The 26,362-nt window shown below is 37.6% G+C and overlaps 1 protein-coding gene across 1 annotated transcript; it reads left to right on the forward strand.

Moving 5' to 3' along the window:
* The first annotated feature begins 27 nt into the window (after positions 1-27).
* Positions 28-23,755, forward strand: LOC123921053. Its single transcript, XM_045973453.1, has 4 exons — positions 28-156; positions 232-333; positions 3,077-3,397; positions 23,479-23,755. Exons 1-4 carry the CDS (start codon positions 154-156, stop codon positions 23,545-23,547), a joined length of 495 nt encoding a protein of 164 aa, XP_045829409.1. The 5' UTR covers positions 28-153; the 3' UTR covers positions 23,548-23,755.
* Positions 23,756-26,362: the final 2,607 nt, after the last annotated feature.

A 26,362-nucleotide genomic window follows, 5' to 3' on the forward strand; every position in this document is an offset into this window, starting at 1 on the left:
ACATACATTATGCTTGTTGTTAATCATATGATTAATTATTTAACTTGTATTTGTTTTTAATAGGAGCGTTGTAGAAAAAATAAAGAAAATCGAAGCAAACAAGTGATCCCTCATACTGGTGGTTCTAAACCTCTTTCAAGAAAAAGACATGAGATGGTAGTTTTACTAAATTAACTTCATATTTTTACCAAATATAATTTACTACCAATTTTGACATATTTTCTGTTTTAGTTTTTGGAAACTGGAGAGAAGCCTAGCCGTGGAAAATTGTATATTGAAACCCATAAAAAAAAGGATGGGTCAGTAGTAAATGATGCAGCAAAGAGTACAGTGGTAAGTTTAAATTGAATAATTATTGTTTTGGATGCATGTATTTTAACTATATTATTCTTTGACTTGGTGATCTTGTATATTGTAACGACCCAAAATTTAATATTTGTCATTTAGTTATTTTACTAAGCGACGAATATTTAAGTAACGCAAACATAAGTTAGTGAGCGAGAAGTTATGTTGTTTGGGCTTTTGGGCGTGTGAGAAGCAATTGGGCTTAGTCTATTGGGCCAAGAGTTAGTAAACATTGGGGGAGCTATAAGTAGCATAAGTTTGGGTGAATAGTCTCATAAGTTACAAATCCATGAGAAGTTCAAGAGCTTAGCTAGGGCAAGGAGCTCATGAGGGAGAGGGAGAGCCCGTGGGAGAGAAAGAGAAGAGCAAGCTCGAGGAATCGTCGAACTAAGGTATAAGAGTTAGATTACATATTCGTGAGTGATTCGAAAGAGGGGAGGATGTCGATTCCTCCACTCCCAAACTCTTTCCACTCTATTTTCTTGTGGGTTTTGTGGGTGACTTTCTTAATGGAAAATGGATTCTTTTGATCCTAACATGTGTAGTGAACTCATGGTAGATGAGGTAAACAACTTTGGGGAGTTGAAAGTGGGTATATGTAGATGTTTGATCAATGATTTGCATGTTTTGTTAAACTTGCTTAAAATGCAAGAAATTGGTATGAATTTGTAAGTGTGATGTATGTGGGTGTTTGTGAGTGTTAATTAATGTTCATAGATACCATATATGCTTGAATTAGCTGTTTATAAGAATTTATAACATGTCTAGATGGATTTTTGAGTGGATTCCATGTTAAACCGCCTTAGAAAACTCAAGAACAGATATTCTTTTCTGGTGTAGTTCGCTAAGCGACCAGGAGTTCGCTATAGCGAACATGTTCGCTGAAGCTCGCCAATGCTCGCCATGAGCAGGTGACTTCCTGGTGAGGTTCGCCATGTCTCGCTGAGCCTTCGCTCTGCGAAGGCCTCTGTGACAGCAATTTTGTTGATGTTTATAAGTGTAATTAGGCACTTGTAACATGGTTTAAGGGTATCCTTACATGATTGTTGATACATGTTGATACTGTTAATGCTTATTGTTAATCGTTATATGATTGATAAACGTGTATGCAATAAGTTGTAGCTTAAAGTAAGTATGTATATGTTTTAGCATTAATTTGCAATGATAAGAGAATGATGTATGTTTTATGACATAAGTGTAAATGAAACCTTGTGTGTATAAAAATGAGTATGCAGATAATTATCATGTGAATAATTATAAATTGAGTAATAGGATATTGTGTTATCCTAATGTGATAGATGTTGGAATTGTGTTTTCGTATCAATGAATAATTAGCTTCGAGCTAGAGAGCGTCATGTATTTGATGTGTTTATAAGTAATCATGCATTTATGAATAAATTGTGATATTGGAATCATGTGTATTCCAATAGAGTAAATGGACTATGTTTTCCAAAAGTGGCCGAAGATGGGATTATGTTATCCGAAATCTAGAGCCCATATCCAAACATGATATAAAACTGTGTGACTCCTCTTTATGAGTGAGATGGTTGATGATAACCGAGATCCGACATGATTTAAAACTGTATTGATGATGATCCTGCATGATCTAAAACTGACACCATCCAGCAACGATGTAAAACTGAATGAGATGGTCCAAGTTGGCCAGCATCCAACATGATGTAAAATTGTTAGTTCATCTTAAATGGGGTGACGAACATCCTGCATGATGTAAAACTGACAGCATCCTGCATGATGTAAAACTGATGTAGAGTCCGTGCATGACTATAATCTGAACAGTCCGTACATGACTATAATCTGAACAGTCCGTCATGACTGAAATCTGAACAACGTGGAAATGGTACCACATGCATTAGTTGTGTCTAGGGGACATGACATGAGTAAATGGCATTAGATTGCATTAGGGTAAATGTGCATATACTTGATAATTGTTATGTGACATTATCTGATTGGATTGTAATGTGTTTTCCGTATGTGTTAAGCTTTGGTATTTACTAATTGTTTAATACTGTGATTGTTGCCATGTCTTGGTATGTGAGCAGAGTCCGTCATGACTATAAAATGAACAAGTGTAGAGTCCGTCATGACTATAAAATGAACAAGTGTAGAGTCCGTCATGACTATAAAATGAACACTTTGGTAGTGTCCGAGAAGACGTGAAACTATATGATTGGTGTGTTTGTAAATGAATGATTAATTGGTAGTCGTATTTGACGATGTATGTGCGTGAGTTAGAAATGTATGATAGCGTGTGAAGTGTGTAGTATACTACTCACACTTATATTTATGTTTATGTTTTTTAACTCTCTGCTTTGTGTTATTTGCTGGACCTTTGGGGGTCCAGGTTGACAGGTTATGTGTTAGCCTCGTCCGAGTGAAATGGTGAAGCTCTGCTCTGATTGAGACACGGGAAAAAGGGGTTTTATATCTATATAGAGTCCTTTGAGAACACTCTGTTTGGTTTAGTTTCATTTTGAAAATGTATCCGTTTTGTATGCCTAATGACGCATCGTGTCGATGCGAAGATTTGTGTTGTTTATTCAAACATTTTACTAATTAATTGTATTAGTATTATCTTTGAATGAAGCTTGTAGTTTTCAAACCAGCGCTTTATAATCATATTTTCAATTTTCCGCTGCGTATTTTATAAAAAGATTTTATAAAGGCAGAGTTAATTAATTAACGGGTTTGGGTGTTACATATATGCTAATAGGAACAAATTGAAGTGGGTTTGACTCAAAGCAGTGTTGATGAATCTGTAATTTCTCCTAATGATGTTGTCGGTAGAGTGCTTGGGCCTGAGCATCCTGGAAGAATGCGATGTTTGGGTATGGCAGCAACTCCTACAAATACATTTACAAGCAACGTAGTCCGACTTTCACATTTAAGTAATTCTTCGACTGTTCCGTCTACATCATCGTCTAATTACTGGCAAGGAGAGTACACAAAGTTGGAAAGTGCATGTAAAGCTTATCTTATGATGAAAGAAGGAAGCATTCCTCAGGAAGTGGCTAACATTTTGGGTTCATCAAATGTAAGTTCTTTTATTAGCTTATATCTTTGTTCCTAGCTAAGCTTTGTGATATTGTGCATGCAATTAAACATAGGTCCGTCTAATGGTTTGTAGCTTCAAGACATGGTGGTGTTTGTGTGTTTTATGAATGGGAAAAATTTCTTGAGACAAAACAGAGCCATCCTGTGATTATTTTAGCAGGTTGTGTGGCTTGACCTGAGACAAAACAGAGCCATCCTGTATGGACACAACACAACTGATTATTTATAGCCTAAGCAAAAAAACTCCAAAAGTTACAGTGAGTAATGAGTAGTACTCTAACTGTGATTCAATCATTTTCGGATGAATCACATGTCTCTGGTTTCCAAGAAGGAAACAAATGACAGTTTCCCAGTCACATTAAGACAGGTCTAAATTGGGTTATTGCTTCAGCATAAACAGGGTCACTGAATCCAGTGAGCTGAAGAATGTCTAGTTATAGCTTTGGGTTCATGTAAGTGTGTCTAGTTATATATATGTGACTATATTAGGTATATATATGTGACTATATTTAAATTTGTTGGTGTTTTATGTTGGCCTCATTTTGCTAAAACAAATATTCAAGCAAGATGTTGGATAGAATGCTTCAACATTGGATACAACATTAATGCTTCAACATTGGATACCACATCCAGTGCGCTCTGTTTTCGCGAATGATATATTTTTGCGTAAGATCTTTGAAAGATTTGATTGAAGAATTAATCCACGCCTTTTAATTTGTGTGCCAACACACAGGTGTTTCCAGAATCTTCAGTAAGCGATTTATGTGTTATTTGTTCCTCAATATTAAGAGATAAAAGATTTGATTCTAAAATATATTTTGTGAAGATTGTTGTAGAAAATATAAAAGATTTATTTCAAATAAATCTTTATGGTTCAAGGAGATTATTATTGAAAATATATTCAAGGAGATTGCTACTGAAAATATATTTATGGACAATAAATATACTTATGGAAGGAATAAATATTTGGTGAAAATATATTTGTGGAAAATATATTTTTCTTCTACAAGGTTGCCTTGACCTGAAGTATTGTGCACTAAGTAGCGCCTTTCCTGATGTTCTAGAAGGCGGCCATGACCTAGTTTTGTTTCTAAACAAATCAACTTTTTTAGGAAACAAAACATTTGATACAAGAATATTCCTTGAAGTAACTTCTGGACCTGCTGCGTTTTTGAAGCCCAATTCAAGACCTAGCTCGTGCTATATAAAGGAAGACTGAACCCTTGTGCAACTCACTGAAGCCGTAATTGAGTTTTACAAAGCGTGTGTTTAGGGTTTTAGTGTTGTTAATTGTGTTCCTCTTCTTGTATTACATTGATGCAAGATTAAGGACTGTGTGTTACTGTGTTGTAATATCTCCAGAGCTTCTAAGCAAGGAGATAGTGTGTATGAACCATTCCTAAGCTTTGAAGTACGGAATTGGTGGATGTTTTAAGAAGTGTGTCTTCATCTGTAAACTGTAACGTGTACGATCACAGTGGCTGTGATTAAGAGGAGTTGAGCGGAGGTTCTCATACCTAGGTGTGACTTAGGTAGAATATAGCACGGGTGGTGATTAGGTGAGAAGTCATAAACGGGGCGTTTATTGAGGGCTTTGAACTAATACTATCATAGTGGATTCACTCCTGGATTGGTATCTCCCAGAGTAGGCTGTTATGCTGAACTGGGTTAACAAATAACTGTGTTATTCTGTTTCGTGCATTTTATATTTCCTTATTGTTCGTCTAGTTTAGTGTTGAACACAGTGTTGGATCATCGGATCAAACATACAGTGTTGGAGCATCGTGTTCAACATCGTGTTACTAGTGTGCCAGAATTTCAATTGGCATCAGAGCAGGCACCCTGCTCGAAATTCAGGGTGAGCTCCAGGGAAGGAAATTTCTGGTGAGATGGACAAGGAAGGAGGAACGATTTCTAAACCACCATTGCTGACTGGGCCTGAGAACTATGACTACTGGAAAGCTAGGATGATGGCTTTTCTTAAATCTATTGATAGCAGAACATGGAAAGCTGTAGAAAATGGCTGGGAACCCCAGTTGTCAAAGATAAGGATGGAAAGAAAACCGATGAAATCAAGCCTACAAAAGACTATTCTAAAGACGAGGATGACTTAGCTCTGGGAAACTCAAAAGCTTTAAATGCCATCTTCAATGGTGTGGACATCAACATGTTCAGACTTGTCAAAGATGTACTGTGGCCAAACATGCGTGGGAAATACTTAGGAAAGCACATGAAGGAACCAACAAGGTAAAGTTGTCTAAACTTCAGATGCTTCGCACAAACTTTGAAAATCTAAGTATGAAGGAAGAAGAGACCATTCATGATTTTCACATGAATATTTTAGAATTTGCAAACTCATTTGATGCCTTAGGAGAACCCATATCAGATGAGAAGCTTGTGAGCAAAATTCTCAGATCTCTACCTAAGAGGTTTGACATGAAAGTGACAGCAATAGAAGAATCTCAGGATCTGGCCAACATTCAAGTGGATGAGCTAATAGGTTCACTTCAAACCTATGAGCTAGGCATGAATCAAAGAAAAGAAAAGAAAAATAAAAGTTTAGCTTTTGCCTCCAACACTGGAGAAGATGAAGAATCAGATCTGGAGAGTGATGAAAGTTTGTCAGAAGCAATGGTCTTGCTAGGAAGACAATTCAACAGAATCCTGAAAAGAATGGACAAAAAGTCTAAGTTCAATGTGCCAAGCATCAAGCTCGACATCAACAAACAGACCAATGATCAAAGAAGGGCTAGAAGTGATGAGAAAACCAGTCAGTCAGAAGGGGTCCAGTGTCATGAATGTGAAGGATATGGACACATCAAAGCTGAATGTCCTACCTTTCTGAAGAGACAAAAGAAAAGTCTTGCTATCACTTGGTCAGATGAGGATGACTCAGAGGAGGAAACTGAAAGTGGATCAGCAAAACATGTCAATGCGCTGACAGGTGTGTGTGAGTCTGATGCTGAATCATGTGATGAAACATCCTATGAAGAACTACTGGCTACCTATAAGGATTTATTCATCAGGAGCAATGAATTCTGCAAAGCATTGGAAAAACAAAAGAAGGTGAATTGTCAACTACAGGCTGAGAAGAATGACCATCTTGCAAAAATTGATGCTCTCAACAAAGAGATTGAAAAACTAAATGTCGACTTGGAGCATGCTAGAAGACAAGTCAGAGTTTATGGATCAGGAGAAGAAAAATTCCAAGCAATGCTATTGAAACAAAGTGCAGGAAAGAAACCAATTGGCTTTGACTATGAGATTGTTGATCAACAAATGGGATACAACAAAGCTACAATCAGTACTCCCATCGAGAAGACTTTTCCTGTCAGTGCTGGTTTTTTACCACCACATCCTCCCACACACCAGGGAACCGACACTTGGTTAAAACCCAAACCTAAGCCTCCTGCACAGACTGGATCGATGCCTCAACATCCTCCTCCACATCGGAATAATTGGTCAAGACCTAAATCTAGGAGAAGGAACTGGAGATGTCACTATTGTGGTAGGAAAGGGCACATAAGGCCTTATTGCTATAAATTGTATGGTTACCCAAAGAATTTCCGGTCACCTGCACCAAAGCCAGAAAATGTGAAGACTAAGAAAGAGTGGAAAGAAAAGGAGAATGATGTATGTCTGATAGCTCACACATCACTACGAGCATCATCTAGACAAGATTGGTACTTTGACAGTGGATGTTCAAGACACATGACTGGAGTGGAAGGATATCTTGCCAACTTAAAATCCTATGCCACAAGTTATGTAACCTTTGGTGATAGAGCTAAGGGAGAGATAAAAGGAATTGGGAATCTAATCAACAATGGATTGCCAAATCTAGATAATGTTCTATTGGTGAAAGGCCTTACAACTAATCTAATCAGCATTAGCCAGTTGTGTGATCAAGGCATGAAAGTAAACTTCACAAAGACAGAATGTCTTGTTACAAATGAAGAAGGAAGACTCTTGATGAAGGGTGTGATGTCAAAGGACAACTGCTACTTATGGGTCTCTGAAGAAGAAAACCACTTGTCCACTTGTCTCTTAAGCAAAGAGGATAAAGTGAAGTCGTGGCATCAAGAAATTGGTCACTTACATCTGAGAGGTTTGAAGAAGGCCATAGAAGAAGAAGCAATCAGGGGTAATCCTAAGCTCAAGATTGAGGAAGGAACTATATGTGGTGAGTGCCAAATAAGCAAGCAAACCATGGTGGCACATCTGAGGCTCCAACATCCGGTTACATCTAGAGCACTTGAACTATTACACATAGATCTTATGGGACCTATGCAGACTGAAAGTCTTGGTGGTAAAAGGTATGTTTTTGCTTTGGAAGATGATTTTTCTAGATTCACTTGGATAGATTTCCTTAGAGAAAAATCAGACAGCTTTGAAACTTTTAGAAACTTATGCTTACAACTTCAAAGAGAAAAAGAGGTTGTTATTGTAAGAATAAGAAGTGATCATGACAAAGAATTTGAGAATGCAAAATCCTTTTATTTATGTGCATCGGAAGGAATTTTTCTTGGATACTCCACAAACAACAGAGCTTACAGAGTTTATAACTCTAGAACTAAAGTTACCATGGAATCAATCAATGTGGTAGTTGATGATGCACCATCAACTAAAACAGCAGATGTTGAATCATCCATTCAACAGTCATATGATATTGTATTTGATGAAGTTTCAGGTTCTAACAATGAATCTACTAATCCTAAATCAGAACCTGCCCGTGTCAACAAAGTCCCATTTATCAGGGATTTAGCTGAAGAAAATATTGTGAAGCTTGATCATGTTGCTATTGAAGAACAGGTGGCTGACATATTCAGTAAAGCATTGGATGTTGTTGAGTTTGAAAGGCTAAGGGGCAAATTAAGAATTTGCCTGCATAAGGAATTGTAGCAGTTAAGGAGTTTTGAGCGTGCAACCACATTTTTCACTTCGCTCCTACCAGTGATGCACGCTAATTCCGGGCAATCATATCAAAATTGCCATAACTGTGTCATAACATGCAATCAACTCTCTTTCACCTATTGTCCCACTGATTGTGCTCTGTTTGAAGTTCAATTCAATAAAAAACTATTTTATTTCAATCAGATCACCATGTCAAACTCTGATAATACTGTTGATGCTACTGTACAACCATTTGTAGTTGTGAATGATCATGTGGCTCCATCTAATAAGTCCATCTCTGATTCTGTTTTTGAGCTTGTTACTTTTTCTATCAAGGAGAACATTACTACCCTTGATGTTGCACAGGATGTTGGAACATCCTCTGTCCAGCCTAATCCAAATGCTGCCACTATCACTGAGTTTTTTTGGTGATAGCTGTGATTTTGAGGCTGCTACTGAAGATGAATTGCAGGACAAAGAAAACAATGATATTCCTGCTGATGTTATTGAAGACTCTAAAACAGAGGAAAGTATAGAGAAAGTTGTCTCTCTTGATGATAAAGATACTGAGTCTGAAAAGACAGTATATGAAGAACAAGAGATGATTGATCTTGATGAGGTTGACTTCTTGGATGAACCTCAGCCAAAGACTGTTCATGGGAGATTGGAACAATGTTTTCTTATGCCCTTGTCATATTGTGCAAACAAGGGGAAATGTCTATTTTGTGAATGTTGACTATGTGTTTGTTGTGATGGAGGTAGTAGATATGCTTTACAACTTACAACCTCTAGTTAGCTGGATGAAAAGAAAGCTGTAATTTGAGCGAATGATTCATGCTCTGAAGCTTGAAGAAGCTGCATTAGAAGCAACTGATGCAGGTGTTGATGAGAATCTGAGTGTTGATGCAGGTGGTGATAATGAGGAAGAAGACTCTGAGGTTGAAGATGAGGGAAATGATTCCCCAAGACAGTGCCTCTGTGTAATGTTTCTTTTGGATTTATTTTCCATGTGTAGGCTATGATCTAAATTTAAGCACCTTGTGTGCATCTGGACTGTGATATTCTGCATTATGTCTCTGGTTTTTCTGCTATTTCTATGAAGACCCTATTTTGTCTAAAAAAGGGGGAGTAGTTGGTAGTTAGTAGTGTGCAGTATGTTGATGTGCTATCTGATGTTGCAACATCTGATATGTGTCGTAGTACTTATGGTTGCTCTGCAAGAATTAAGGGGGAGTAAGTTTTGATATGCATGTGGTACTCGGATACTTTGTTCTGATATGCACTTTTTTTAGGGGGAGTAAAAATGCCTGATTAAATTTTTGTTCATCCTTGATTTTGAGGGGGAGTAAAAATGTTTGATTAAATTTTTGCTCATCTCTGATATTGAGGGGGAGTAGTATTATTTAGTGAGCATGATGTGCTGACAGATGCTCTAACATCTGTTGTAGGCACGATAGCAGTATGTGATGTATAGTATCTGATGTATGTGCTCTGCATATGTTCTGAATGTGCTCTGCATGAGTGGTGTAAGACCCGAAACTCCACAGTACCTTTTGTGTGAGGAAAATAAGTAATGGCTAAGAAATTTAGGGTTTTTGGTTAAGTGTTTTTGTGAGTATCGTCGCAATAATGGGATTTTTGCTGAAATGGAGTCTGTTTTGTGCTCGTGCGCTGGAAAGGCACAGACTTTTGGCTTGTAATCCTCTTTTAGGAATGAGAAGGTCTCTGTGAAGTCAGAACGACGAGTTTTGGATTATTCTTGTTTTTGGAAAAACGAGTAGGAATTTTACCCGCTGTTGTAAAATTTTATGGCTTCTGAATTCCGTAGAATTTTAGATGGAAGCTTTATATATCTGCGCGAGTTAGGATATGTCCTGAGAATAATTTTCAAGAGTGTGGAAGAAAATTACAGTCGCGGAAAAAGATTCGGCGATAAGTTTTGGAAATCGTTTACGGAGGACTTTTAGGTTTTAGATTTTCTGTCTGTGCAAGTTTGGTCCGTAACCGAAGCGTGACTCGTCTGTGAGGCGAAGACTTTTAGAACCATATGAGAATATCTAAAGTGGATGGGATTTGCTTGATCCAATGGTGAGGGTTTTTCATGGCTTTAGTTGCACTTTTGATCCAATGGCTAGGAATGACCAAGACCAATGTATAGTAAGGAGGTTTAGCTTCTTTGGGGACTTAGAAAAATCTGAATTTTTCCATTTCTCTTCCTCTCCAAACCGTGAAGCCATCCCCCATTTTCATATCTTCACCAAATTTTCATTTCATCATCAAATCCTTCCTTTTCAAGCTCTTTGGAACCTAGACTTGCTAAGGGAATCACTTCACTTAAGGTAACTAGTCTTCTCCTTTCTTTTGCTTGGTTAAAACTCATGATTCTAGGAATTTTTGGGTTATGTTCTTGAGAATTAGTTTTCTAGAAATTAGTTTTGGTTGTTTGTGGTTCTAGGGAAGTGTTTAGGAGTAGTATTTAAGCTTGTTTAAGCTTGGCATGTTGTGATTTCCATGGTGATTAAGATTTTCATAAAATATTTTGTTAGGGTTTGAAAAACTTATTTGAAATAATCATAACTTTGAAAAATTGTTTTGTGCTTTTCTTTTTGGTGTTGTTTATGAGCTTAGTAGAGAAATGGATGTTAGATTATGGCTTTAATTTTGTGAAACAAGGAAAAATAATTTTGAGTGTGTTCTTGAGGATTTTATGAACATATTTTTAGAAACTTTTGTTTTGATGCTTAAAATGGTTTGATTGATCAATTAAATGACTTTAAGAACTAGTAGATTATCACTAGGATTTTGTAATGGAAAAATTGTGAGTGTTGGCCTTGTTTTTGTTGATTGGCCGTGGCACCCCCTTGTTAAAGGATCAAGAGTTTCAAAATTTTCTAAGTCCACAATGATAAGAAAATGATCATGATAATAGTGAGTGATCATAGGTTTTAAAAGAATGGTTATAGGGTTTTTATTTGAAAGGAAAAACTTGTAACTTGTGATGCGAGTAAACTTTTATTTTTGTGAAATTTTTTGAAGAGTTCATGGGTTGCTTTCAAATGGTTTTAGTGTGTGGAATTGATTACTTTGGGTTGGAACTAAATGTGTTTCATAGTTTGTTTTGAAACGAAATTATTTTCGCGTAGCAAGAAATAGTGCATTTAACTTCGGGAATTTTTAATCACTATGGGGAGAACTTGGAATCATTATCCGAGAGTGTTAGGAAGTGCCTTAGACACCTCTAGACCTTTGTGGATAGGTTTAGTTTCGTTAAAATATTTTGGGAGAAACTTATGGATTGTACGCTGCTTATTTTAGGGCGCGCGAAAGTGTAGAATTGTTCGAAGTTGTTTGAAATTGGAAGCTTGCCGAGGTAAGGGCACCTTCTTACTTCCGTATTAAATTCCGTCGATAGCATAGTTGTATGCTTGTTGTTGTGAATGCTTTGTGTGTTTGTTTGTGCACTATTTGTGAGTGCTTGGCATGTTTGTATTATGTATTCTCGATATGAGTTCGTGATGAATACATGAGGTTACTTGTCTGACATAGTATTTGATGAAATATATGTGTTGACATGCTTGTTGGGAGATTACATATGATTGTGATAATATATGTATTGTGGTTGCATTGGTATAGGTAAGGGTATCGTATGCTCATGCGTCCATGGTAAGAGGTGGTTGCGGGAGTGGACCACGGGGTGTGATTGCGAGAGTGGGTCCACCCAAATGGTTGAGGGATTTTATGGGGTTCAATAAGTGGTTGCGGGAGTGGACCACGAGGTGTGGTTGTGTGAGTGGAGTACTTAATCCTACGGGATTCTTGGTGAGCGGAGCTTGGTATTTGTCTGAGTGACTATACCGGTAAGTCGGTATTCGATCTGTAGTGATTGTACCGCAGTTGTTCTAGTCGGTATTCGATCTGTAGTGATTGTACCGCAGTTGTTCTAGTCGGTATTCGATCTGTAGTGATTGTACCGCAGTTGTTCTAGTCGGTATTCGATCTGTAGTGATTGTACCGCAGTTGTTCTAGTCGGTATTCGATCTGTAGTGATTGTACCGCAGTTGTTCTAGTCGGTATTCGATCTGTAGTGATTGTACCGTAGTTGTTAAAGTCGGTATTCGATCTGTAGTGGTTGTACCTCAGTTGATAGTGTCGGTGATTTGTCTGAGTGACTTCACCCGGTGTTTGGTACTTTGTCTGAGTGTGGTTAGATTCCGGGAGTTATGCATGTGATTAACCAGTGGCGGTTGTCGCATTTGTTGTGTTAGAGGGTTACGAAACCAGTGGTGGTTGTCGCGTTCATTGCATTAGGATTATGTGTGCACTTTATTTATTCTTCTTGGTGTGAGGATGTGATAAGTGTTTACCGCTTTCTATTCTGGTATGTGTATTCGGTATTTTATTACTTGTTTCCAGTTGGTGACCCTTATTTTGCATGCCATATCGCGGGCTCCTCCCACCCCTAGACGATGGAGCGCCATCTGAGACCGTAGGCCGTGTGGACGGCGAGGACTTCGTGGACTATCCCGGAGTGTAGGGAGTAGCGCTTGTTAGGCTACATTTTGGTAGGCTTAGGGCCTAGTTTGTATTTTGGATGACTGTATGTCTTATACATTATACTCAGACATGCTTAGTGCCTTTTGGCCTTGTGATATATTCGGTTCATAACTCGTGTCTTTTGGTTGATGAACTTAATGTATCCGCCGTATGTAAATTATTCAGGTACACACTTTGCTTCGAGGAAGCCCTGTAATATAATGTGTTGATGTTATATTTATTTTTCTATTGAATGACGAATTGCCGAGATAGCTGCGGGCGTTCACGCGCGCCATTTTATTTAAGCGTGTTGTTTTAAAAAAAAATAATAATACCCCTTTTTATGCTTTGAAAAATGGGGTGTTACATTTTGGTATCAGAGCTCGGCATTAGATCTTCAAAGGGAAAGTGTGTACATGAGTTAACAGTCTGAGGTCAGTCAGTCTAGAGTTAGAGTCGCGTTGGTTTCGCGAATCGTTGTTAGTAGCAGTGAGTCTTTCGTGGGAGTGACCCCCGAATGAGTTAGTGTGTGACTTCAACCAAACGTGATGTGACTGCTTTTAACACTTGTCGGATGGATGTGGAAGTTTCTGTGGAATTGAAAAAAGGATTTATTACGCCAAGTGTGTCCCCGTGAGGAGCATCAGTCCTAATGGTGAGAAAGAAAGATGGTGGAACAAATCAGAACTACAAGGGATTCTTGGAAGTAGCGTTGGATGTGGTCACTCGAAGATGTTGAGTGTGGACGAGTGGACGTCATTCTTGTAAAGGAATTCGGATATTGTCACCATGGATGGTTGAACAATAGTAATGTAAGGAGTACCCTAAGGTTTATTTTTGGGAAGTAATGTGGACGTGTAAGAAACCAATTTTTGGGAAATTGAGATTGTATAAGGGAGTCCAAGAGGAGTAGATGGTATAGTTTGGCAAGTGCCAAGACAAATGGGGAGTTGTAATCACCAACCAGGAGGTTGGGATGGTATTATTTAAGTCGTGTTTGGAAAGAGATTCGAAGGTGAGCATACGGTTCGACGTATTCATTGAGTTGCGAACTTATGGATATCAGTCAAGTGTGAAGTTCTTCTATAGAGAAGACAACTTCTTTCGGAATGTAACGGTTTGGTGGTAACTGCCGTGGTGGCACTGTACTACTGTTGGATTATACTCAATGGATGTCTCATGAGTGGAAGCATGAGAGTTTGAGTGCCGTGTTTTGAGCGTTGTGTCTTACGAAGACAAGGTCGAAATCGTAAGAGATCGAGGAAAGCATTAAGGAAAACCTCGAAGGAATTGTGGAACCCTTGTACCACGGAGGACATTGAGCACAAGTGGAACGAAGCATCATTTAAGTTGGGTAAAGATGGTCTAAACCACCATCATGATTGTCGACTATTTATTGACAAATTGAGGAACTGATCATCCTTAATCTCTTGTTGATAGTAGACGGAGTCGTGTTGACTGGAATTGACTAGTTTTTGCTAGCTTTGGTGGTGCACAGAGAGTTCGGTGTTTCTTTTTGGAGGGTAGCCAGTCACTGCTTCGCGTGAACCTAGTGGAATAGGCTGTGTCGCGGAGGCGAAAGAGGTGACTTTGGAAAATTTTTGTGTGAACTCTAGGACATTTGAGGAACTTGGGGTTGTGAACCTGGTTGTGTGGCTAATTTTGAGTGGTGAACTCGTTGAGAGTTGTGGTTGGTGCACGTTTGTGCCGGGTTGTTGGTGAGAGCATCTGTGTGGCTTCACCCGGTGTTAGCATCCGCGTGACTATACCTAATCCTGAGGGATTTTGTTGTGCTGGTGATGGTAATAACTAGCTGAGTTGTTACTCGTATCTTTAGTTTCGAGGACGAAACTTCTTTTTGGAGGGTAGTAATGTAAGACCCGAAACTCCACAGTACCTTTTGTGTGAGGAAAATAAGTAATGGCTAAGAAATTTAGGGTTTTTGGTTAAGTGTTTTTGTGAGTATCGTCGCAATAATGGGATTTTTGCTGAAATGGAGTCTGTTTTGTGCTCGTGCGCTTGAAAGGCACAGACTTTTGGCTTGTAATCCTCTTTCAGGAATGAGAAGGTCTCTGTGAAGTCAGAACGACGAGTTTTGGATTATTCTTGTTTTTGGAAAAACGAGTAGGAATTTTACCCGCTGTTGTAAAATTTTATGGCTTCTGAATTCCGTAGAATTTTAGATGGAAGTTTTATATATCTGCGCGAGTTAGGATATGTCCTGAGAATAATTTTCAAGAGTGTGGAAGAAAATTACAGTCGCGGAAAAAGATTCGGCGATAAGTTTTGGAAATCGTTTACGGAGGACTTTTAGGTTTTAGATTTTCTGTCTGTGCAAGTTTGGTCCGTAACCGAAGCGTGACTCGTCTGTGAGGCGAAGACTTTTAGAACCATATGAGAATATCTAAAGTGGATGGGATTTGCTTGATCCAATGGTGAGGGTTTTTCATGGCTTTAGTTGCACTTTTGATCCAATGGCTAGGAATGACCAAGACCAATGTATAGTAAGGAGGTTTAGCTTCTTTGGGGACTTAGAAAAATCTGAATTTTTCCATTTCTCTTCCTCTCCAAACCGTGAAGCCATCCCCCATTTTCATATCTTCACCAAATTTTCATTTCATCATCAAATCCTTCCTTTTCAAGCTCTTTGGAACCTAGACTTGCTAAGGGAATCACTTCACTTAAGGTAACTAGTCTTCTCCTTTCTTTTGCTTGGTTAAAACTGTTGTGAATTCGTCTATAAAATCACACCAATAAAAGAACTTGATGTGTGGAGCAATAGAACGGCAACCAATAATTAAGTGGAATAAGCAATAATAATAATAACCGATAAAAAAGATAAAGGAGAAGAAAGAACACGATATTTGTTTACCCAGTTCGGTCCAATAATGACCTAGTCTGGGGGAGAGAGCAGCCCCTCCGTTCCACTATATCAAAGAGTAACGCTACAAAGAAATTCCCAATTGGGTTACAAGAATTAATCCTAATTCTACCCAAAACCCGAATCTCTTCCCGTGGCCAAGAGACTCAATTTGATAAGTGTTTCCCAAGGTGTACCACAAAGATAGTTCGCCCACCCTAGAGTTGTACCAAGAGAAAAAACCTTTTTTTCTCTCTAAGACTCTAGCCCTTGTGTGGTGGCAAACCCTAATCCTTGTCTCTACATCTCTACTCTCTTTCTCTCTCTCTCTCAATTTTTCTATGAATAAAGCACTCCCTATTTATAGAAAAATATATGCCAAAAAATTAGTAACAAATCTGTTTTAAAATAAAACAAATCCAAGTCAGAATATCTTCCAAGAAAATATATTTTTTTCCCAAAAAAATCTTCAAAACACCAAAGATGAAAAAAGATTCAACAAAGATTTTTCTGACTTCTTGTAACTGAGATTTCAAGGCATATCCAACAATTCTCCACCTTGCCTTTAAATCGATGGTGATCCCATCAACCACCGTGCTGCTCTCTCCATCTTGAATCTTCTATTCAAGATCACCGGATTGTACCTCCCTCTTCATCCTCGGAATGCCTTCCGCTCTTATGAAGATCTTGCATCCCACTACCATAGGATTTTAGGTAGCCCCACAAGATTCACCGCACCCTCTTCAGACTCCGAACTGGTCAAGTCCGTACCTCCCTGAAGAAACGCTTGCTCCCAACTATCATCGGAATTTTAGATAGCTCAACAAGCTCCACCATCCCTCTTCAGCCCCCGGATTGTGCCTTTTCCGTCCTCCTGAAGAATCGCTTGCCTCCGACTATCCATGGATTTTTTGCGATAGCCCTACAAGCCTTCACCATTCTTCGACCCCGGAATGCCTTCCGTACTCTCGAAGTTTTGCTTGGCTCCAAACCAACCTTGGAATTTTAGGCGGTTCCACAAGCTGCAACATCAAACTCTCCTTGTATCCAACTACCTCCAGCAGTCTCACAAGTTACCAAGTCTGATCACATGTTGCTTTCAATTCTCTCCCTGAAGATCCTCTCAAGGTCTTGCACTTCTTCAGCCACAATTGAAACATAATCCACAAGGTCTCCATGGTCATCCCCTTTGGTTCAACAATACCACTCTCCTCCCTATCTCCGATTAGATAGCCAAGAGCTAATGTTGATTGTCTACCACTATTGGAAGACTCCACCTCAAACTGAGTTTCCACCAAAGTATACCCACCATGATCTCCACCTTGTAACACGCAAGACCTATTCAACTCCTCTGAAACATACTTCAAGCTATTGTTAGTCTCCAACAATTCCAGTTCAGTTCAACACATAGTAAACCTTGTTCACTAGTCCAACTAAACTCATGTCACTAACAGGTCCACCCGAAGTCCCACAACTCAACCACATTATGAGAGTCACCACTAGTTAAAGATGCATACCAACTATCTTTGCATCTAAGTTCAGAAACATACCTCACATCGTGTAAAGAAACTCACGATTGTCAAACTTCGTAAGACAAACTGAACCCATACCTTGAACCTTCAAGCTTTACGTTTTCAAGATGAACGACTCCACCTTCAACTAGCTCTAGAGTCTCAAAGTATTCATTCTTTGAACACATGTGATAGGAGCATCAAAAAGTCCATGACCCAAATACTCCACCGGTTCTCAACTTCCACTAGCACCTCTACATAATAATAAAGTTGTTGTTTCAGAAGTAACCCGAGTATTCTTAGCACCGCCTCTCCAGGCTGATGTTGAGTATTATTACCACCGCCTCTCCAGGCCGACCTTCTTCGCGATCTCCATTAACCTTTTATCTTCGAGGCACCAGATAACAACACTCCATGTTTTATCCATCATCCCGAACATTAAAATTGCTTCCATCTTCACTTTCCACAATTCCAAATTGCTTTCGGAAAGTCCCTCGATATCCCACTTAGAAACCATGGTGCTCACTTCAAATTGTTCCGATTGCCCCACGGTGGGCGCCAATTGTTGTGAATTCGTCTATAAAATCACACCAATAAAAGAACTTGATGTGTGGAGCAATAGAACGGCAACCAATAATTAAGTGGAATAAGCAATAATAATAATAACCGATAAAAAAGATAAAGGAGAAGAAAGAACACGATATTTGTTTACCCAGTTCGGTCCAATAATGACCTAGTCTGGGGGAGAGAGCAGCCCCTCCGTTCCACTATATCAAAGAGTAACGCTACAAAGAAATTCCCAATTGGGTTACAAGAATTAATCCTAATTCTACCCAAAACCCGAATCTCTTCCCGTGGCCAAGAGACTCAATTTGATAAGTGTTTCCCAAGGTGTACCACAAAGATAGTTCGCCCACCCTAGAGTTGTACCAAGAGAAAAAACCTTTTTTTCTCTCTAAGACTCTAGCCCTTGTGTGGTGGCAAACCCTAATCCTTGTCTCTACATCTCTACTCTCTTTCTCTCTCTCTCTCAATTTTTCTATGAATAAAGCACTCCCTATTTATAGAAAAATATATGCCAAAAAATTAGTAACAAATCTGTTTTAAAATAAAACAAATCCAAGTCAGAATATCTTCCAAGAAAATATATTTTTTTCCCAAAAAAATCTTCAAAACACCAAAGATGAAAAAAGATTCAACAAAGATTTTTCTGACTTCTTGTAACTGAGATTTCAAGGCATATCCAACAAAAACTCATGATTCTAGGAATTTTTGGGTTATGTTCTTGAGAATTAGTTTTCTAGAAATTAGTTTTGGTTGTTTGTGGTTCTAGGGAAGTGTTTAGGAGTAGTATTTAAGCTTGTTTAAGCTTGGCATGTTGTGATTTCCATGGTGATTAAGATTTTCATAAAATATTTTGTTAGGGTTTGAAAAACTTATTTGAAATGATCATAACTTTGAAAAATTGTTTTGTGCTTTTCTTTTTGGTGTTGTTTATGAGCTTAGTAGAGAAATGGATGTTAGATTATGGCTTTAATTTTGTGAAACAAGGAAAAATAATTTTGAGTGTGTTCTTGAGGATTTTATGAACATATTTTTAGAAACTTTTGTTTTGATGCTTAAAATGGTTTGATTGATCAATTAAATGACTTTAAGAACTAGTAGATTATCACTAGGATTTTGTAATGGAAAAATTGTGAGTGTTGGCCTTGTTTTTGTTGATTGGCCGTGGCACCCCCTTGTTAAAGGATCAAGAGTTTCAAAATTTTCTAAGTCCACAATGATAAGAAAATGATCATGATAATAGTGAGTGATCATAGGTTTTAAAAGAATGGTTATAGGGTTTTTATTTGAAAGGAAAAACTTGTAACTTGTGATGCGAGTAAACTTTTATTTTTGTGAAATTTTTTGAAGAGTTCATGGGTTGCTTTCAAATGGTTTTAGTGTGTGGAATTGATTACTTTGGGTTGGAACTAAATGTGTTTCATAGTTTGTTTTGAAACGAAATTATTTTCGCGTAGCAAGAAATAGTGCATTTAACTTCGGGAATTTTTAATCACTATGGGGAGAACTTGGAATCATTATCCGAGAGTGTTAGGAAGTGCCTTAGACACCTCTAGACCTTTGTGGATAGGTTTAGTTTCGTTAAAATATTTTGGGAGAAACTTATGGATTGTACGCTGCTTATTTTAGGGCGCGCGAAAGTGTAGAATTGTTCGAAGTTGTTTGAAATTGGAAGCTTGCCGAGGTAAGGGCACCTTCTTACTTCCGTATTAAATTCCGTCGATAGCATAGTTGTATGCCTGTTGTTGTGAATGCTTTGTGTGTTTGTTTGTGCACTATTTGTGAGTGCTTGGCATGTTTGTATTATGTATTCTCGATATGAGTTCGTGATGAATACATGAGGTTACTTGTCTGACATAGTATTTGATGAAATATATGTGTTGACATGCTTGTTGGGAGATTACATATGATTGTGATAATATATGTATTGTGGTTGCATTGGTATAGGTAAGGGTATCGTATGCTCATGCGTCCATGGTAAGAGGTGGTTGCGGGAGTGGACCACGGGGTGTGATTGCGAGAGTGGGTCCACCCAAATGGTTGAGGGATTTTATGGGGTTCAATAAGTGGTTGAAGGAGTGGACCACGAGGTGTGGTTGTGTGAGTGGAGTACTTAATCCTACGGGATTCTTGGTGAGCGGAGCTTGGTATTTGTCTGAGTGACTATACCGGTAAGTCGGTATTCGATCTGTAGTGATTGTACCGCAGTTGTTCTAGTCGGTATTCGATCTGTAGTGATTGTACCGCAGTTGTTCTAGTCGGTATTCGATCTGTAGTGATTGTACCGCAGTTGTTCTAGTCGGTATTCGATCTGTAGTGATTGTACCGCAGTTGTTCTAGTCGGTATTCGATCTGTAGTGATTGTACCGCAGTTGTTCTAGTCGGTATTCGATCTGTAGTGATTGTACCGTAGTTGTTAAAGTCGGTATTCGATCTGTAGTGGTTGTACCTCAGTTGATAGTGTCGGTGATTTGTCTGAGTGACTTCACCCGGTGTTTGGTACTTTGTCTGAGTGTGGTTAGATTCCGGGAGTTATGCATGTGATTAACCAGTGGCGGTTGTCGCATTTGTTGTGTTAGAGGGTTACGAAACCAGTGGTGGTTGTCGCGTTCATTGCATTAGGATTATGTGTGCACTTTATTTATTCTTCTTGGTGTGAGGATGTGATAAGTGTTTACCGCTTTCTATTCTGGTATGTGTATTCGGTATTTTATTACTTGTTTCCAGTTGGTGACCCTTATTTTGCATGCCATATCGCGGGCTCCTCCCACCCCTAGACGATGGAGCGCCATCTGAGACCGTAGGCCGTGTGGACGGCGAGGACTTCGTGGACTATCCCGGAGTGTAGGGAGTAGCGCTTGTTAGGCTACATTTTGGTAGGCTTAGGGCCTAGTTTGTATTTTGGATGACTGTATGTCTTATACATTATACTCAGACATGCTTAGTGCCTTTTGGCCTTGTGATATATTCGGTTCATAACTCGTGTCTTTTGGTTGATGAACTTAATGTATCCGCCGTATGTAAATTATTCAGGTACACACTTTGCTTCGAGGAAGCCCTGTAATATAATGTGTTGATGTTATATTTATTTTTCTATTGAATGACGAATTGCCGAGATAGCTGCGGGCGTTCACGCGCGCCATTTTATTTAAGCGTGTTGTTTTAAAAAAAAATAATAATACCCCTTTTTATGCTTTGAAAAACGGGGTGTTACAAGTGGTGTGTGATGTTTTGATACTCTGTTATGCATGTCTTGAAGGGGAGTAGTTATCTGATGTTTTATGATGTGGTGCTTAATGTTGAGACATTTGCCCTTCCTGTTGTGGAGTGTAGTATATGTTACGTATAGCAATGCTGCTACATTTCTGTATGTGAAGAAATGCTTCTGCTATTACAAGACTACGGGTTGCTAGATACTAATATATGGATCTGTTATGCTCTGATACTCTGCACTATGGATTTCTGTGATACTCTTCGTGCATGAAGCTTCTGTTTGGCATATTTTGTGACTAAAAAGGGGGAGAGTTAGTAAGTCTGCCTGATGTACTGCTGATTGTCTGCTGAATCTGTGAAGAGTAGTATTATGTGTTGTGGTAATCGATGCTGAATCACGTTACCTGATGCTCTGTTGAAAATGAACATCTTGATTCCTGAGAGGAATTTATTTTTCCCCGGTGATTCTTTTTATGAGAATATTTTTCACTCCATTGGCGTTTTCCTGTGAGGCGAGTTGTGTTCACTATTCCGCTGTTGCATGCCTCTGTTATTCTTGTGCGATACAGCTATTCTTATTTGCTATTTTCATCTGAGAAGTTCTATTGAAAACTGCATTTGAAGATGTTCTACTTTACTTCATGACTGTGTGCTTATGTTGATTTGAAGAAAGGTAGGTGATGTATCTCTCTAGATTGGTTGAAATGATCTTAAGTTGTTTTAGCCAAAAATTGCCAAAGGGGGAGATTGTTGGTGTTTTATGTTGGCCTCATTTTGCTAAAACAAATATTCAAGCAAGATGTTGGATAGAATGCTTCAACATTGGATACAACATTAATGCTTCAACATTGGATACCACATCCAGTGCGCTCTGTTTTCGCGAATGATATATTTTTGCGTAAGATCTTTGAAAGATTTGATTGAAGAATTAATCCACGCCTTTTAATTTGTGTGCCAACACACAGGTGTTTCCAGAATCTTCAGTAAGCGATTTATGTGTTATTTGTTCCTCAATATTAAGAGATAAAAGATTTGATTCTAAAATATATTTTGTGAAGATTGTTGTAGAAAATATAAAAGATTTATTTCAAATAAATCTTTATGGTTCAAGGAGATTATTATTGAAAATATATTCAAGGAGATTGCTACTGAAAATATATTTATGGACAATAAATATATTTATGGACAATAAATATACTTATGGAAGGAATAAATATTTGGTGAAAATATATTTGTGGAAAATATATTTTTCTTCTACAAGGTTGCCTTGACCTGAAGTATTGTGCACTAAGTAGCGCCTTTCCTGATGTTCTAGAAGGCGGCCATGACCTAGTTTTGTTTCTAAACAAATCAACTTTTTTAGGAAACAAAACATTTGATACAAGAATATTCCTTGAAGTAACTTCTGGACCTGCTGCGTTTTTGAAGCCCAATTCAAGACCTAGCTCGTGCTATATAAAGGAAGACTGAACCCTTGTGCAACTCACTGAAGCCGTAATTGAGTTTTACAAAGCGTGTGTTTAGGGTTTTAGTGTTGTTAATTGTGTTCCTCTTCTTGTATTACATTGATGCAAGATTAAGGACTGTGTGTTACTGTGTTGTAATATCTCCAGAGCTTCTAAGCAAGGAGATAGTGTGTATGAACCATTCCTAAGCTTTGAAGTACGGAATTGGTGGATGTTTTAAGAAGTGTGTCTTCATCTGTAAACTGTAACGTGTACGATCACAGTGGCTGTGATTAAGAGGAGTTGAGCGGAGGTTCTCATACCTAGGTGTGACTTAGGTAGAATATAGCACGGGTGGTGATTAGGTGAGAAGTCATAAACGGGGCGTTTATTGAGGGCTTTGAACTAATACTATCATAGTGGATTCACTCCTGGATTGGTATCTCCCAGAGTAGGCTGTTATGCTGAACTGGGTTAACAAATAACTGTGTTATTCTGTTTCGTGCATTTTATATTTCCTTATTGTTCGTCTAGTTCAGTGTTGAACACAGTGTTGGATCATCGGATCAAACATACAGTGTTGGAGCATCGTGTTCAACATCGTGTTACTAGTGTGCCAGAATTTCAAAATTAGTTGTAGCTTTGGGTTGCCATAGACAAGCCTCATTATGTTATGGATAATGTGACTATATTTAAATTAGTTGTAGCTTTGGGTTCATGTAAGTGTGTCTAGTTATATATATGTCACCATATTTAAGATAGTTGAATAGCTTTGGGTTCATGAGTTCATCTGCATGTAAGTGTGTCTAGTTGTATATATTATTCTGGTGTGTAACATGCAAATGTGCCTAGTTATCTTCTTTTTGCATGTAAGTGGCTAGGGAGCTTTTTGTAGTGTTCTTTTGGTGTGTTGTTCTGTTGTTTATAATCCTAGAAAAAATGGCAGATGCAAAATTGAATTTCATTTTGGTTTGTTGTAACTGTGTTTGTTTGTGGAAGCTTTGTCAAATATTTTAACTAATTAAATTGTTATTTTTATTTTCAGCCTGACGTTGCAAGTGAGCCTGATTCACCGTTTAATGCAAGAGGATCAAGTGGTGGAAGCAATATCTGATGCAAGATTATAATTAGGATTATTACATATTATAGTTTTATCAAACAACATTTTGTTGGGTTATTTTAACATGTGTTTTTGATTTGGAAGGGTGGTCAAGAGTGATATTAATTCTATATTTTGTGAGGATGAATTTTATGCTATTATGAATTGTTAAGTTACATTTGATATTAGACAATATTTATATATTTATGTTGTTTTGAACCAAGTTTATGTCATTATGGTTATATATTATATATTTATTTGGAATATGAGTGAAATAAATTTTTTTTTTTTGGTAGAAAGTGAAATAACTTATTATATGCTTACAATATATATATTAAAAACTAAAAATAAACGTTCATGAAAGTATAAAAAATTAAATATAAAAACAAAATCCAGTATTGGTTTTACGGAGGTTAAAAACTCCCAGAAAATAAATATTTTAAATTCATCCAACATAGATTTTCTGGAGGTTAAGAATTCCCAGAAATTAAAGAAACTAAACTGTGGGGGTTTAAAACCCCCTCACAATAACCTCCGCAGATTGAACATGATACCAGCGGTTTTCGAGAAAACATATTGCGGAGGTTGGAAACCCCCACGAAATAGGTGAAAAACCGCCGCTAAAAGGCGCATTTTTTTGTAGTAGAGTATATGCTAACAAACCAATTGACCGAAAAAAGTGATGTTTATAGCTTTGGGGTAGTTGTTGTGGAGCTGCTGACAGGGGAGAGACCTTTTAGTTTTGGTAGGCCAGAAGAGAGAAGAAATCTTGCTACATATTTTCTGCCCTGCTTCAAAAAGGATAATGTGTTTGAAATTATTGAAGATGGTATGTTGAATGAAGAAAACAAACAAGAGATCAAGGAGGTAACTGATCTTGCAGCAAAGTGTTTGAGACTAAGAGGGGAGGAAAGACCAAGCATGAAGGAAGTGGCTATGGAATTGGAAACAATGATCTTAAATGTAGAGGGGAATCGATAGCTTAAAAGTTCAGGTATTGATTGACTTGGATGATGGAAGATGATTGGGATGTGACAAAATGCAGTTCCATTTCGTTGTTTTAGAAGTTTTTTCATGCATATTTCATTTCATATGAATAATCCAAATCATTTTGTAATTGTAATGTAATGTGTTTATATAATTAATGTGTTATGTGTTTTTATCTTAGTTGTTGTTTAAGTAGAGATGGAAGTGTTCTATTATTGTAAGGAATAGTTGTTTTCAAGCACATCAATTTTGAGGGAGGTTTTCAGTCCAACAATGGTAAGTAAAGTGAAGTGTAAGTGTACTATTGTATACAAAAGTTTGATATCACCTTGGTATTCAAGTCATGTGATGGAATAATCAAAGGAAGAGAAAGCAAAATAAATAACGGTAATTTAGCAAAGAAGAAATTTTCTAATAAGAATATCATTCTTTAAATTCTATGGCCAAACAATGACTTTAGAAGAATGGTCAATACCTTGTGTGATAAATGTAACACCCAAACCCATTATTTATATATTTCTACCTTTAGTAAAATCCTTCTTTATAATACGCGGCGGAAAATCAAAGTTTGTTATTATAAAAGTCATGGTTCGAGCATTACACTCTTCAATCAAAATAATACTAATGTAATTAATTAGTAAAAACAATGTTTATACAAAATAATCATTTATCAAAATGTATAGTTTTACAATTAAATATCGAAAGTCATAAAGACCCTATAGTCTAAATACAACCCTTTCCCGTGTCACAATCAGAGCAGAGCTTCACCGACGACTCAACATCGAATACCACAAAAACCTGTCAATCTGGACCCCCAACGGTCCAGCACATAACACATAAAAGAGAGTTAGACAACATACTCAAATATATACAAGTGTAAGTAAATGGTACTTAAACACTTCTTCATAAAAACATGCATAATCATACATTATACATATACATCACCATCATTCATGCATATTCATATATCATGCATATACTTCATTTGTCACATAATCAATCATCCACAAAATACACCAAACATATAGTTTCACGTCGTCTCGGACAATACCAAAACATCCACAAATATCACATAACTCAGTTACAAATAGGAATATACATAAAGTTCCTAATGTAATCTAACACCACAAATACATTGTTCAGATTATGGTCATGACGGACCCTGCGTTGTTCATTTTATAGTCATGACGGACTCTGCTCCTCACATACGGATTAACAATCAACAATTACCAAGTATGTGTCAAACATCATTTATCATAAAATGCACACATAATCCCTAATGCAATCTAATGCTTCACATTCATGCTATGTCCTCTAGACACCTCTAATGCATGTGGTACCATCGTCTTTATTAGAGTATCTCACCTCTAATATTCGTCTTTATCGAACAAATATAGTTCGATATCCGTCTTTATTGGACAAGCCAATATACAACAACAATTCATGAATGCATGTATATGTTTTTCATGAATTCACTCACAATCATTTTAATTAGCATTAAGCTCGTCATTTATAAATGTGGAACACTATCCAACATTCTGTCTTTATTAAGATAACACTATACCTTAATATACATCTTTATCGAATAACATAATTCGATATCCTTCTTTATTAAGTTGATTAACACCTTAATATACTTCTTTTGACATTTAAACAAACATCATCAACACAATCATATTCCACAAATATAATCAACAACTATCATCACAATACAATTAATCATGGTTATAAACACCTAATTGCATGTTAGGATACCTTAAATCCATGTTACAAGTGCCTAATTGCACTTTAAAACATCAACAAAATAAGTTCTAGTCTGTCATGGTGGCTTCAGCCAGAGAAA

The sequence above is a fragment of the Trifolium pratense genome, linkage group LG4 (genome assembly GCF_020283565.1).
Source record: "Trifolium pratense cultivar HEN17-A07 linkage group LG4, ARS_RC_1.1, whole genome shotgun sequence".
NCBI classification, from domain to species: Eukaryota; Viridiplantae; Streptophyta; class Magnoliopsida; order Fabales; family Fabaceae; genus Trifolium; species Trifolium pratense.